Here is a 16,480-nt window from a genome sequence, read left to right as displayed (position 1 = left end):
CAAGATTCTTCTCATTAGGATTTCTCAACACTCGAACAGTTGTTCAATTATTTAAAAGATATTTTTGAATATTCTTTCTGTCCATATGGGAATGTTGATCATACTTTACAGTTGTGTTGTATTTTAAGAAGAATGAATATTCGTTTTGTAGTTTTACTATACACTGCTTGCACAGTTTAAAAATCTATATTAAATAAAATTAATAAAAATACATTATTCTGGCTTTTGAAAGATGATTAGGTCTTACATATTCATTAATCTAACTTCAAATGTATATATTCCTCCCAGAGTGATACATTTCCATTATGAATGAATTTTCCTTAACCACACTTACTCAAGTCACTTGCAAAAATGGCCCAGTGCAACCACAAAAGCAATATAAAAACAATAAAACTAAGAAAAAAGATTTAATAATTCAAGGGAATGAAAGTCATGTGTACAATCACTACAGAGGCCCAAAAGCCCTGCTAACCAGGAACATCATGATTTTGTGAAAAATGAGGGGAACTCCATTTATATCAGGGCATTTTTTAAAAGTTGGTTTCATTTTATTATTCATGTATATTTATGTAAATTTCCCATTTCATCTGCACAAGAGCCCTATGAATTAGAGTTGAGAGAAAGTGACTGGCTCTGGTTTGCCCAATGTTCTTTTTGACTTACTAGGAGATGATGTTTATTCAACATTCAAACTACTATACTTTCTGAACAGAATGAAATGCTGTCACCTCAGAGGGATGCAGAAGCACACAATTAGCTATATTCTGGTAATTCGATAATATCCAAAGGCCAGGATAGGAAAAGCACCAAATAGAAAAACTGGAGTACATGATACTCTCACCATTTCCTAATAACTTCCTAACCAATATCTATTCAAATTATTGAGACTATATTCTTAAATCATCCCTTCATATTTAGTTAATTAATTACTATTGCTGCTGGAGAAAAAATGGCTTAAGGAATAATGACTATTTCTTTCCAGTGAAAACTATTTCTGCAAATACAGGTGTTCGATTGATAGAACTGTTCCTCTCATTCTTGGAGGGCACCATCATTCAATTGATATATCCATTGCCTAGCTCACCAACATCTACATCTTTTAGTACACCAGTTTTCTGCCCCAAGGATTTGTGACTGGCCATACCATGCCCAAAATGAAATCAAACACCACATGGTTAGAAGTCTACTTCTGGTTTTGTAAAATCCCTTTTTAGGTGATTAAGGGGGAAAAATAAAGTCCCATGTCTTGTTCTAAACCACTCCAGGAAGCTTCTGGGAATGGTGATTCATATTTTTCATTTCTCTGTGTGTGTGTGTGGGGGGGGTGACATTCTCCTTATGTATGAACATAGTATGTTCCAAATGATACTATTTATTTCAGCTGACTATATGATATATAAACATGTGATATTATTAATATTTAATACTGTTAATAAGAAGATACAAAAGGAAGAAACCATGAAGTTTAAGAAATAGTTTGCTGCAAAACTGATTTCCAGTAAGTTTTTAACTAGAACAACGCTACACTATAAATTTGGTTGAGTTGCTTATGTTATGCTGAGAATACGTTTCCACCCAATATTGGAACTTTTCCCTCACATCATAGGAAATTTGAGCAGAACCAAGATAAATCAAATATTTACATTTGTGTGTGTTTGTGTGCCCTTAAGATGGTTGTCAACCTGTATTATTTATTGCCTTTTTAAAATTGCCAGTACAGACCACTTTTCCCCTACATTTGGTTGAATAAGAGAGAGGGAAGTGATAACTTGAATTGCATGTAAGATTTTCTGAAACAGCTCAAGGAAAATTATTTCATTTGATCTGATAGTTCAGGGGCACTTTTAGATAGTTCTGATGTGCCTATAAAGATCCATGTGAACAGTGGCTGCTTCTTTCTTTGAAAGTGAGAAGATAATCTTATGTTTTGCTGCGATGGCTCATGATGGTGATTGTGATTTGAGTGTTAACAAGTAGATTTTTAAAGGCACTCTACCATGTAGCTGTGGTTGCCTAACCATTCTTCCTGGTGAATGTCTCAGTTTTAAAGCTGTTGTGTATTTGTCTCTGCTGAACTGAGGAAACAGGCTTCAAAAAGTAGCTGCAAATGCTTTCTGACCCACCACAGTGCCTCTGACTCATAGCAGCATCTAAGTTGCATCATCCATTCATATATTTCAGCTATGGGGAGTATGGTGTGGACTTCTGGTATGTAATTACATCTGGTGTGTAATACAAGGGCTTCACCTCACCTGCATTTGATAGTATTATCCACTTAGAGCAAGAACTGTAGTTATTTTTAATCATTAAAATGATTGCAGAAAAAGATGGAACGTATTAAAGTGAGCTAATAAGCAAATATGCTAAATATTAGGAGTAATTGCTTCCGTGTGGTTTCCTTATATAACACAATGTTACGTGTCCTCTGACTAATGTAGATTCTTCAGAGTAATTAGGAATGCAATCCAGTATCAGGGTGGGGGGTGGGGATATTTGCATCTCAAAAAGTTGTAGAGTTGGATCCAGACTTAGGGGAGACTTACTGATTTCATTGATGCCTCCCTCCTTTGAAATGCAGTTATAGTAACATAGATACTCCAGATTAACTTTATACTATTTAGTGTTCTCTGCTGGACAGTTTCCTTTTGTTGAACAAATAAAACACCAATGAGAGGGACATATGTAGCTGGAGATGCAGGTCTGGGAGGAAGTGGTACTCCTCCCCCTCTTCTCCCCCCCCCCCATCTAAAATACCTTCTTGGTTCCATATGGGGGACATAATTGGTACCATGTAATGCACAGTGCAAGCTGCTATGGGGAATATGAAACTGCCCAGCTTTCTAATCCTCCATATTTGCTATAGTTTAGAGTACAATCTTTTATACCCTGAAATTTATCTAATATATGAAGAGTCCTTTGTTTCTTTCTACTGAATTTCTCTTTGTCAAGAAGAAGAAGAAGAAGAAGAAGAAGAAGAAGAAGAAGAAGGTCCTGAGTTCATATAACAAAGAAGAGCTGCAGTAGTAAAGTTTTAAAAAAAACTTATATAAACTCTGTAAACACTAGGAATCTTTCAAATGGCTGTGTGGTTTTAAGGAATGGATAATTCCACAAGATGTTAGATGCAATCTAGTCCAAGTTTGGAATATCTGTCCTAGTCTATATGATGTGGTATTTCTGACATTCTTTTTGGATGTTCTAATGTTGAAGTTTAAATTAAATTTTGGAGATGACTAAATTAAAAGCCCATTTCTGTTGTGGTAGCAGCAGTAAAGATGAAAATGAAGACCAGGGGAAGGGGAGATATTTTAGTTATTAACCACAGAAGGAAATTCTTGGCTATAGGTTTGGAAATAAGAAACCCTTGTGTAAAATTTTGTGCGCCTGCCAAAACTTTGAAGTATATCTTGTAAGTGGATATTGAATTCTTGCTGTTTTGGGTGCTTAAGACTCCGCATGTCTAAATGCATTCTGTGAAGAAGAAGAAGAAGAACAAGAACAAGAAGAAGAAGCAACAACAACAACAGCAGCAGCAGAAGCAGCAGAAGCAACTTGGTACAGTGGTGCCTCGGGTTACGAAATTAATTCGTTCCGCCATTCCTTTCGTAACCCGAAAATTTCGTAACCCGAAACACTTTTCCGTTAGCACTGGAAAGCCTATAGCTGCACTTTGCAGCATTTGAATTTCGCGCCGAAATGAATTTCGTAACCCGAAAAATATTTCGTAACCCGAAACAGTTTTTGCCAATCCAACTTTTTCGTATCCTGGAAATTTCGTAACCCGATCATTTCGTATCCCGAGGCACCACTGTAGTATTCTGTCATCTAATTTGATTGTCTTTGCAAGAATGAAGTGTTCTCTGCAGAAGAATATCCAAATTAATGAAATTTGTTCCTTGTTTTAGGAACAAAGGAAGCTGTTTTATTCAGCCCTTGAGATGGGTTCCTTTCCCCTTTTGACACACCACCAAATCTTCCATTTCTGCCCCCCCCCCATATAAATAAACTTTAATAGAAAAAGTATACAGTGCGCCTGTGCATGTGCAGATACATTTTATGCAGCTCTCAGCTTATGCAGAAGCCGTGCAGGGAGTAAAACAATGGTGCGCATGCCCATGGCACATGCACGCTCCGCTGCCACATGCATGTGCCCATTATTTCCTATGGAGCTAGAGCATAGGTGGATTTTCCCTTACGCAGGGGGATCCAGAATGACTAGATTACTGTATCCTTCTCCTGGCAGGGCTTCCTCTCTCTCACCTCCGCCCATTAATTTCTGTCTATCATTCAGCTGCACGTATTATTTCACTCGCCATTTTGACCATGTTTCCCCTCTAGTGTCATCCCTTCACTAGCTCCCCTTCTGCATTCAGTACAAACTTCTGTTGCTGACTTTTAAAGCCCTGATGTCATGGCCAGCCAAGATCAGCTCTCGGAGGATGAGGAGGAGGATGAGCCTCCTCCAGAGCAAGGGCTGATTGAGGCAATGCCAGGTGCTGTTCCTGCCCTGCCAGGTCCCAGCTGTGATCCTCCAGTCCCAGAGGAGGAGATTCAACCAGGTCCTAGTGCCACAGAGAGGCTTCCTTCGGTACCACAGCCTAGTGGTGAGTCTGGAGACGAAGCTTGCCTGCAGGTGCCTTCTTACAAAGAGAGAAGAGCCGAGAGTTCTTGCAGACGCAGATCACAGAGGATTGCCGAGAGGCAATCAGCCAACCAGCCTCAGGTGGCGCGAGGGAGAGTTTCCCTTACTTAAGTGGGAGAGAGACTAATGCTGGTTGCTAGAGTTTATTGCATGATCCCTCGGCGTGATTGCTGCTAGCTCCTTGTATCTAGATTTTCTGTTACCTTGACCTTGGACCGGACTACATTATCTCTTGGCTGTTTTGACCCTGGACTGTTTGACTACGCTGTTTCCTGGTATCCTGACTTCGGCTTGACTTTCGGAACGTTGGAATCTCTGGAATCCTGACTTCGGCTTGTATTCTTGACCTGCCCTCGGACTGCTTCTTTGCTGGGTCTGCTTTACTTCCACTGAACTAAAGGCTCTGTTATCAGCTACGGTCAGTGTTGCTGGCAGCTTTCCCGGACACCTGGATAGGCTGGCCCCTCCTTATTTAGCTGAACTTAGTTTTCCTTACATCCCCACTCGTGCCCTCCACTCTGGTAGTCAAGGTCAGCTGTCCCAGCCTAGGATTTCCACTGCTCTGTCCCAGATTTGTCCCTTCTCACTTGCTGCCTCTCACTCTTGGAACCTCCTTCCCACACAAGCATGGCTCATCACTTCCTAAACCAGTTTTAAAACTGAATTAAAGACCATATTGTTTAGGGAAGTTCCCAGGGAGTCTGTGATTGTTATCTGGCTGTTTTTGATATTTGATTTGATATTTGATATTTAATGTTTTTAACTTGCTTCCTTTTTATTCAGTTCTATTTTGTAATATTATCTATTGTTTTTTCTATTTGTTATTATCCTTTAGATTGTACGCCATGAGCAGGCTTTATAAATTCTTTGATTTTATTGACTTTTTGTACAGTGCTATGTACATCTACTGCGCTTCATAAATAAAGTTTAATGATAATAATAATAGTAAGGAGAGGGCCCACTGTACTGGGAAGCAAGCCCTGCAATTACATGTGGGACATCCAAGTCCGAGTTGCCTGCATACATATTCTTTCAGGCATTATACTAGGTCCAAGAGGACCAACAACTTGCCTACAGCGACTGGATGTCCCTTCATATTACATGATATACTTTACAAGGCTGCTATATTAGTTCTTTATGACCACTGACGAAGACATTCAGTTGAAATGCATTTGGTCTCAATTTTGTATTTCCCAACTGTAATAGGCGCACTGTGTTATCCCTTTTAATTTGTTCTCTGTTGTGTATTTCCCAACTATATGGTCATACCGTGCTATCTCTTTTTATTCCATATTGAGAGGCACAGAGGAATTTATCTGTCAGTGCACTGGTATTTTGTGTGCTTGACCTTTTTATGGGATTTGCAGTTCCCAAGCCTAGTACTGTTGGCAATATTAGCCTTGTGTCTGTTAGGGTGTGGCTCACAGGCCAGAACAAGCCTTTTTGTGCTTAGGATAGCTTTGTAATTTTTTCATCATCTTTTTAGCATTCCATTGCAACATATTGTTTTAATAAAATTTCTGTGTACCTACCATTTTTATCCCCCCTAAACTTTTTGTCCACTCACTTGCATGTTTCAGTTTAGGGTATCACCTCCCAGTTTTTCCTTCCTTCCTCCTCCTCCTCCTCCTCCTCCATCCCCCATTGGATGACAATCCAGGGATAATGCCTTCCCAGTCCAGTGGTAACCACATAATCTCAGAACTGTTTTTGCTGCCAGCCTTGGGAGAACTATGCCACTATCTCCATACAACACCCCTTACACTGAATTGCAGGGAAATGAGTACAGTGCACCCACATTATACGCAGGTGTGCTATACGCGCCTTTGAGCACATGTGCTCAAGCCGTGTGGGAGCACGTGGTGCGCAAGTGGTGGTGCATCCCATTCGGATGAATGGGGCACGTGCCTTTGGCGCATGTGCACTGCTGCGCTGCTGTACACACAAGCCCCATTCACTTGAATGGGGCTCAAGCATAGGCAGAATTCGCCTTACACGGCGGGTTCCAGAACAAATCTCCCACGTAAGGCGAAGTACGACTGTATAATGATTTCAGAGCTTGGAAGTAACTGATTATTAATAAATAGTTTCTTGTAATTCTTTTCTTATTTAAATAATGAATGTATTGTTTCATTACATTATGCTTATAACTTGATTAGTTACCATATATACTCATCCACAAGTTGACTTCATGTACAAGTTGAGGGAAGGTTTCAGGATCAAAATCATGGATTTTGATATGACCCATGGATAAGTCTAGGGTAAAACTTAGGCGGCTTTACAGAAGGATGAAAAGGGAGAAATACCACTTCCATCCCTCCTTCTCCTTCTCTTGACCTCTCCCAACCAATTCCCAGGTGCTGGAGAAGAGGTTTTAACATCAGATTGAGAAAGGAAGCAAGTGGATTTAAATGGAGAGTTGTTTCCATTGTAAGCAAGGTCTTGCAAAAGGGACCAGAGAGAGAAGCAAGTGGATTTAAATGGAGAGGTTTTTCCATAGGAAGCAAGGGCGGGTTACAAACCGCCAAAAATATGTATGGAATACGTATTAGGGTTAGGAAGGGGTGGTGCTTCCACACAGCCCTAACCCTAGTACGTATTCCATATGTACAACATGGCGGCGCCCCTTCCACATGGGGGCCGCCATGTTTACGTATCGGATGCTGTGCGTCCGCATGTGTCACGGCGTCTATGACATCGCGAGTCCACCCCTGGCGCCTCGCGACGTCATAGAGGCGCCGCTTAAAGAAGCTCCATTTTGGAGCTTCTTTTTTGCTCCGCAAGGGAGCCGCAAGGTGTGGCTGCGGCGGCTCCCTTATGGAGCAAACGGCGGTGGCGGCAGACCGCCTCAAAGCGGCGGTCCATAACCCACCAAAGGCTTGTAAAATGGACCAGAGAGAGAAGCAAGTGTTTTTAAATGTACATGTTTTCTGATAGGAAGCAAAGGCTTGCAGAACGGAGCAGAGAAAGAAGCAAGTGTGTTTAAAAGGGGAATTTTTTGCGATACAAAGCAAAGGCTTGCAAAACAGGCTGGAGGGGGAAGAAATGAGAGACTGAGGCATCAGGCTTGCTTCCTTTGGGACCTTTATAAGCACTACTGATGTATTGACCCTTATATAAGTCTACCCCAAATTTTAGGGTCAATTTTGGGGCATAAATTTCCTGACTTATAGTCGAGTACATACAGTACAACATTAATTCTTTTGTTGTGCAGAAGAAGTAACTTTTTTAAGTGGTAGCAGAGGAATAGCATCTGCTTGAAATGCTGGCTAATGCTGTGCCTTGTTAACTCTTCCTTGAACTCTGTTGCAGAGGATCAGCTAAAAAAACATGGGTTCCATACCTGGAGCGCTTATTGTTGGATATAGGGAAGACAGAAGGTCTTTTCTTCTTAGCAGCATGGCTTTTTCCTAGGAAACCATGTGGCCTACATATAGTGGGAATAGCCAGCCAGCCAATCTGAAGTCTGGTTGCCAAACTGGTGGTGCGGCTCTCCAGAATTTCTTCGGGTCTACTTGGAAAGCATTTAAGCATTGCCCACTCACAATGCTGGTCCATTTGTCCTCAGCAGCCTTCCATTTCCTCCCTTCCTCCGGTTATATCATGTATCTATTATGTATCACCAAGAAGGAGTTTCCCATTTTTTTGAGTTGTCACATTTCATCGTACAGTTTGCCCTCTACATTTGCAGCTTTGACTTTTGTGGATTTGATTATTCACGGATTTTATTAATGTGTTCTCTCTAGGAATCCCTAGGTCCTCCAGCACAACTCTGCCAGAAGTTGAAGTTTTCTAGAGATTCCTAGAAAAAATACTCCTCTAGGCATTTGTAGGCAAGTTGACAATAGAGTTGCACTGGCAGGGCCTAGAGATTCCCACAGAGGTGTTCTCTCAGGTAAACAAAATTAGTGGTTTTTTATTTGTGTTTTTTTTTTCACTTTCATGAGGGTCTTGTTTCCCTAACCCCAGTGAATGTTGAAGAGCCTTCTGTATTCAGTTTTGGCACAGGATTAGATTGACTGAGGAAGGAGAGATGAGACCTTTCTCCTGTTTGGGAGATCCTGGAACATGCTCAGCTCATGGGCCATCACCCCAGTAGCATCACCAAATGCCAGGGAAAACACCCAGTGGCTTTGACCCACCCCAGATCCCATTCATTGGATTCCATGACTGTAAGGTTGATGGGGTTTTTGTTAGGAAGATTTGTTCAGAGTAGGTTTGCCTTTGCTTTCTTCTGAACTGAAAGAATATGACTGATTGCTTGTTCAAAGAAGCAGGATATAAATAGTTTTATTTATTTTTTATTATGATTTACTCAAGGTCACACAGTCAACTTCTGTGGCCAAGCAGGGATTTGAACCCTTGTCTTGCAATATCCTAACCCAAAACTCAAACCATAGCAACACTCTGTCTTCTCTTTCCCACTAGCTCCTAGAAAGTAATTGACAGTGGAGATCAGAGATGTGAATCTAGTGATCTAATGCAATGGTGGTGAACCTATGGCACGAGTGCCAGAAGTGGCACTCAGAGCCCTCTCTGTGGATACACATGCCATCACCTCAGCACAGAGTTCACCAGAGTTTGTTACTAGAAAGTCAGAAGGACATGGGTGGGTTTTGGGTTGCAGTTTGTGCACTCAGTCTCTAAAATGTTTGCCATCGCTGATCTAGTGTATCTGCAAAACATGCACATAAAGTTCCATATACATGGGGTTTCCTCCATTATCTTGCATAAGCAAGGTTATTCCTCTCTACAAAAAAACAAGAAATTGTGATACATACACTGAGCATTTTCTTTTATACAAGAAAAGAAAACAAGCAATGCAATAGCTAAATGATTCAAAGGTGGAGGAGGAGATGGGCATTGCACCAATCTATATATCTCAGCTAGATATTCCCCAAAAACTCAAAGAGAGGCTGAACCGGTATATGCACCCCAATTATTTTCATGTTGGACCACCAAATATATATTGAAGGAGAAAAATGATATTTGCCATCCTAGCTTTTCTCTCTTTCTCTTTTAAACCAACTTAAAAGTCACCAGTTTTACAGCAGCAACAGGAGAAAGAATAGAGCTCTGTCCACTGCAAAATTACTTCCTGCCAGTATACTTTCTGGGATGAAATCATGGTGTCAGCCAGAAGTCGGTTTCTATTGCCAAAACCAGAAGCCATGGCTGTCAAACTGTGTTTGGTGTTTGTTTTTGTTTTTTAAGAAGCGGAAATACATACAACTGAACTCTCACCTAAAATATTGCTGACATCTGAAACCATTAAGTGTCATGGAGCAGGATAAAAAACACGCAAACACTCTTGCCTTCACAATTCAGAATAATCAGATATTTCGTGGCAGATTGACTTCCTCTGTGGATCAAACCAGCAAACAAAATTAATAAAATAACATTGCATAGGTGCCATAAAATGATCTCTAACAAGTGAAAGTGAAGACAGAAGCCATTGATTTCCTTCCAAAATAGCGAGTAGCCAAACCTGCTAAACCATTGTCAAGCTAAGGTGCCATGTTTTAGGCTGTAGTGGTTTATATACCACTAAAATATATCAAATTGTTATCAGATGAGGAGAAAATATCATCAGCTTATTAGATGTTATTATGTAATTACCATTTCTAGGGTTGAAGCGTAATACTGTATAGACTTTGTCTATATGAATACAATTAAATGTAATTACCATTTCTAGGGTGGAATCATTATATAGACCTTGTCTATATGAATACAGTTCCCTGGGCTGTCTCTAATCACAGTAGGTACAGTACTACTCTGTTCAGACAAGACATCTGTACAAACCTTAAAAAGTGGTGGTTTGCACCTTCTGACTAAATAAAAGCCCTCAACTTGTAGGTTTTCAATTTTTTCCAAGTAAGTTACATCTTCCCAGGATGTTCTATTGTTTTTGAAGAAATAGAATGATATGAAGGAGAAGAATAATTTGAATACAGATTGTAAGATGTTTCCCCTATCTTTCTTAATGTATTTCTTGAAAGTGAAAATATATGCATGCTAGCATAAAGCAATCATTCAGTGAAGCCAGCAGATGGAGATCAAAGTCCCTCTAACATCAGTAGCCATCAAAAACACTTGCTGACTTTTGTATTTCAATGATTTTCAAATTAGTTGTTTTTCTTGGATTCCATTTGGATTTGTATGAATATTATTTTCTGTGCTGAACATTACTTTGCCATTATTTCAGCGCTTCCACTAACATCTGAAAACAACCTTCATCCTGGCTGATATAAGCCAATAAGTTTGCAAACCTGCACATACTAACCAAGGTCAGGGATCTAAAAAGTAAAAGTAAAGGTATTCCTCGTTGACAAGGTTGTCAAGTTGTGTCTGACCATATTCCCATTGACAAGGTTGTCAAGTCATGTTTGACTGTTACTAAGCCAAAGAGCCAGCGTTGTCAGAGGACTACTCAGTGATCATGTGGCCAGCATGATTACACAAAATGCTGTTTACCTTTCCACTGAAGTGGTACCTATTTATCTATTTGCATTTGCATGTTTTCGAACTGTTAGGTTTGCAGAAGCTGGGACTAGTGATGGGAGTTGCCCCCACCTTGTGGCAGCTGGGCCTCAAACTGCCAACCTGCCAGTCTTGCAATCAACAGAGTCAGTGTCTTAACCACTTAAGCCACTGCCTCCCATTCGAGATCTAAACATGCATATAATTGTTCTGCACAAATATAATTTTATAAATATAATAGCATGGCCAGTGGAGAGGAATATGGAAGTAGGAAGTAAGAACAACTGGACCGCACCAGATCTCCTATGCCTTCTGTAAAGCATACATTCAGACGTGGACAGATATGTCTTTTCTCTTTAGAAGGTTTACTGTTTGTACAGTACTATGCCTATAAAACAACACTTTTCCAGCTTGTACCAGCATTGATTGTCATTTGTCACCCTGACTAGCACATTTGTATGTACAACTGATGAATTTTACTTGTTATTTATTCATTTGATAAAAGATTTGTCATGTTTTGTGACTATAACAATCACTTTTCTCTCCTTCCATTCTTTCCTTCAAAAAATCTTGATCCAACAGAATAACAGGCTTCGGAAACATGCCTTTGAGCTGAAAATGAATGATTTGACATACTTTGTGCTGGCAGCTGAAAATGAGCAAGATATGGATGAATGGATTTTTACACTCAACAAGATCTTGCAGATAAACCCAGAAGGGTGCACTCAAGAAAGGAAGAGTGCAGATATTACAGATCTGAAATTTGGTAAGAGATTTTTTTTATTGTTCACTATAAAATAATGTTCTCCTGAATCCTCTGTCCCAGTATACTTTGCATAACTCTATGGCCCTATTCAGACAGCCAAAATAAAGCTGCTTCGAGTCACTTTGGAGATATAGGGGCGGGATATAAACCGCCATTTAGTACGTATTCTATACGTACTAGGGTTAGGAAGGGGCGGTGCTTCCGCACCCCCCTAACCCTAGTACGTATAGAATACGTACAATATGGCGGCGCCCCTTCCATATGGGGGCCGCCATGTTTACATACTGGACGCATAGCATCCAGACGTGTTGCGGCGCCTATGACATCGCGAATGTGCCAGCGGCGCCTCGCGACGTCATAAAGGCGCCGCAAAAAGAAGCTCCAAAATGGAGCTTCTTTTTGCTCCGTGGGGGAGCCGCATGGTGTGGCTGCTGCGGCTCCCTGGCAGAGCAAATGGCGCCAGCGGGAGACCGCCGCAAAGCGGCGGTCTATATCCCACCAGTGTTTCAATGATGCATGTGTCCTAAGAGTCTGGAAGCTGCACCAAAGCTGCACTCCAGTCCTTAGGACTGGAGCATGGCTTTGGTGCAGCTTCTGGACTATTAGGACGCATGTATCATTGAAACACCATACCTCCAAAGTGACTCAAAGCAGCTTTATTTTGGCTGTCTGTATCAGGCCTATGTATACTTAGATATGTAGCAGAAGCACAAAAAAAACCCTATTAGGTAATTAGAAAGGTGTGTAATGGGACACCAGCAAGAGTGTCCCTATGCTCATCGACACTTCCTAGCTGGTGTCCCAATGCACAGCTGGGCCAATGGTCTCAAGGTGCATGAGTACCAATCCACATAATTTCCAATGTACATCAGTCACTTTTCTATCTCCCCTGTGTAGTAATTTAACAACAGCCCTTTAGTGGATGCATACATTATGAAACTGCCCAGTTTTAATTCCCACGGAGGTATGTTCACTTCCAAAGATATGAGGATTCCACCCATATTTATCTCTTTTTATATCTTTTGTGTTGATCTCCTGAAGCAGTTGTAGCTTTGAATCCCTATTCTGAAATGACAGTGTTGTTAATTGCATACTATTAATCTTGGTTAAAGTTGTTGATTTAACTGTGCAGCACCCTATAGAGTTTGTGGGAACACCACAACATAAACTTGTACATGCTGAGTGATAGCAAATTATCTTCTATTGCTTAGTTTCCATTTAAGTTATGTATCACTGCAGGCAACCACAAACTGATTGCATTCTGAATGGTTTAGGAGGCTTTACACAATGTAACCCACTACTATGATTCAAAATGCATTTGCATCAAAAGAGACCTAATGGAAGAGACAATAATGCTTTCTTTTGACCATGATATATTCTGTGATGTGCTTTATAAATAAGTCATACTTCCACAGTAGGATAGCAGCTTTTGTTCATTGCAACTTGGGATCTGCAGAAGTAGCCTGTTGCTGATTTTTTTTTGGGGGGGGGTAATAATCACAGTCCTGAGCTGATAGATTTGGTGAAAGCATTATTTAAAATGCTTCTATTATGATTCTTCCCCTTTATCGTAGAGTTCTATGAACATGTTGAGTTCTGGGACAGAGTTGCCTTATTCTTTTTTCTGTTTGGCGGTGCTCTGCATGCACAATGGAAAACCACCAGAGTACAACCTTTTTAGAAAGTGTTGTAGGGGTGTTGCTAATGCCAGGGGTGAAACATACTGAGTCACAGTGTCTATGATAGTCGTGGCTAAACCTTTTTAAAAAAATTAATGTTCACTTCTGCTTTTTTTTTCACAATTTCAGATTTGGAAGATGTGGCAATGAATTATGATTGCCCACCAGAGGAAACTGATTCTTCAGAGAATAGTTTGCATCCAGATTTCTCTAAAGTAAGAAATAGCTGTTGTTGTTGTTAAAAAAATTTCTATGTTGCATATGCAACCACATTAACAATACCAACAGGGCATTACACCTATATTTCATTTAAGTATATATTATGTTGTATCTGAACATTTACATGTGTTCCAAACTAACAAATAAAGGCTTATAATCACACAAAATAATAGTCACTCAGCCATAGTGGAAAGATGCGTGGTGGAGCTTCAGTCTTACCAAACAGCTTAAGCCCGCAGAATAGGTTAGAATCATTTTGCAGGAGACAGCTGCCATCCATTTTAGGAAAGGGCAAGGCTACGATCAGGGCACAGGAGTGGGTGGACATTAGGCTTGTCAGTGACAGAGTGAGCAATGTTAATTTCAAAACATTTTGGAAAGGCATTTTGACAACCATGGAGTCATCGATGTGGTTAACATGAGGTTGTGAACTATGAGACCAGTATTATGAATAATATGCAGCAGAGCAGAACACACCTGTTCAATTTATTTAATAATGCCCTACTAATTTATTCATCATTAACATCCCTAGAGACTGTCACTAGGTGCCTACAATGTGGTCTCTTAGGTGGCAATTTTTATTTTCCAAGGCATTTTAGCTTTTAATTCCTTTTAAAATACTCTACTATTTTCTGTTACCGGCTCCAATTTTGACTTCGTTTCACAGCTGTTTTATTTTTAGACTTGATGGTTTTCACATTTTTAAATGAAACTCCTAGATAACATTTTTTTTAAAAATAAAAACTAATGGGCAACAGAGGAATGTTGGAAATAAAATAAACAGCAGGGCTATGCAACTGTTCAGGCTGAATTGACTCTGATTCAGACCATCTCTGGATTATATTATATTGGCCCAATTTTCTTTTGGGGCAGAATGGCAAGTCCAAAGTGCTGGACTGATCCAGAGGTTCAGGTGTCAACAATAAGCAGGGGAAAGCCAGTTGGTGTGTTTGCAACATGACCACATATGGTAATGTCATAGTGGTGTGATGGAGAGAAGAGGAACAGGGCTTTGCTCACTGGCAAATCTAGCAGGCACTCTAGGGCAAGAAGTACACCAGTACTGTCCATTTACATGTCATGCACCCCTCTCTCCTTGAGAGTTCATCTTCCTCAGAAGACAAAACAGATAGCTGGAGAAGTCACTTCAGCCAGCTGGCTCAGCCAGCCAAGTCTTTCTTTGGTTCAGCAGGTCAAATCTGCTTCAGAGCAAGAAGAAATGGATAAGAGCCCTCCACCAGTCCCTAAGAAAGGTAAAAAGTTCAGCATTTGGATCAGACCATCCCTCACAGATGGAGCAGAAGGCTGTGACCTAGACATCAGGAAGCTAGGCATACAAACATTGTTTGTATGTACAGCGCTGTGCAAAACTACAACGCTATATAAACAAAGCATAATAATAATATCTGTGGAATGCATTCATTAAATACTGCCTGGAATCAGGACTCTGGTTGATATAAGAATATTACTACCCCCAGTCTAGTTGCTGAAATCAAACTGTCCTGCTTTCAATGTCAAATAGGAATTCAGAGAGCCAAAGCCAGAGTCTGAGGAAGCTACAGGTATCAAAACAGTCCAAGGTCACAACAGTAAATAACAGAGTCTGAGGTAGCTGAGGCATCAAGAGAAGAATTGAAATTCCTTTCAGCAGTTAGACTGGGGGAAGTAACCTTCTGATAAAGGCAGAACACTAAGCCTTTGTATCAGGTTCGGAAATTTCAATTGATTCAAAATGCAGCAGCCAGGTTAATCACGGGGACAGCAAGGTCCGACCATATAACACCTGTTTTAAAATCTTTACACTGGCTGCCAATTCGTTTCCGGTCCGAGTACAAAGTGTTGGTTATCACCTTTCCTGGTATGCTTTATCAGTGTGGTTCATTTTTTAAATCATTTAAAGACATTGTTTGTCTGTGCTGTCTAGCATTCATCTGGCTCTCCAGCAAGCATATTCTTAATTCAAAAAGATTAATAGTAGTAGTTATATTAATAGTGGGAATGGGAGTAGTAAAGTTCAATTTCATTCAAGAACAAGAAAACCACTGTTTAATTACCAAGACATCTCTTTGTTAATTAATCTTGTTTGTCATTTACAGTTCAGTTAATTGTTATTTTTACCATTATATTTGATTCATCTAACACTAGCAATCTTTGGGGATAATATATATCCAGCTAGTGGCTATGGGGTCAGATGGAGGCAAACTGGTTTGCTTTTACCTCCAGTAAAATGTGTAAGGTTCAGCAATTTTGGTAGTAATTGGAGCAAGTCTGTTTTTACTGGGAACAGGGCTTGATGTGAGCCTGCAGATGAGAAGTGGGCAGGAGGTAGCAACAGCAACACTATGACACAGTCCCTGAGATGGCAGCTAGGCAATCTGAATTACTATGGAAAAATATGTGTATTAGCTGGTACCACTTTGCGTTGGATTGGATCCCAGGATTGCTAACTCCTTCTTCTACCAGCAACAGGCTTAGCCAGGCAGATGTGGAAGAAATGAGTCATTGGAAGTATAGGGCCCTGACCCCCAAGTTTCAGATGTCAACTCAAGTCATCTAATGTCATAAAGGGAATCAGGTGGATTTCATCAGCTGCTCCACTGGCAAAGTGTCTTCTGATCATCCACTTAGACTTATTTGTTTCAACACTGGAAATAAGTATATTATAACCCAAAACTGTTGGAGGGAATTAAACAG

At 40.4% G+C, this 16,480-nt stretch overlaps 1 protein-coding gene across 1 annotated transcript in view; it reads left to right on the top strand.

Annotated features, from left to right (window-relative positions):
• DOCK10 (dedicator of cytokinesis 10) overlaps positions 1-16,480 on the top strand; it is a 190,322-nt gene that overhangs the window by 80,337 nt on the left and 93,505 nt on the right. The window contains exons 8-9 of the mRNA XM_042458523.1: positions 11,705-11,888; positions 13,697-13,782. Of these exons, the coding sequence (XP_042314457.1) occupies positions 11,705-11,888; positions 13,697-13,782 (270 nt within the window). The remainder of the gene's footprint in view (positions 1-11,704; positions 11,889-13,696; positions 13,783-16,480) is intronic.

This window comes from Sceloporus undulatus, chromosome 3 (genome assembly GCF_019175285.1).
Source record: "Sceloporus undulatus isolate JIND9_A2432 ecotype Alabama chromosome 3, SceUnd_v1.1, whole genome shotgun sequence".
Lineage (NCBI taxonomy): Eukaryota > Metazoa > Chordata > Lepidosauria > Squamata > Phrynosomatidae > Sceloporus > Sceloporus undulatus.
The sequence above is the reverse complement of the archived record's forward strand: the minus strand, read 5'-3'. Positions and strand labels throughout refer to the sequence as shown.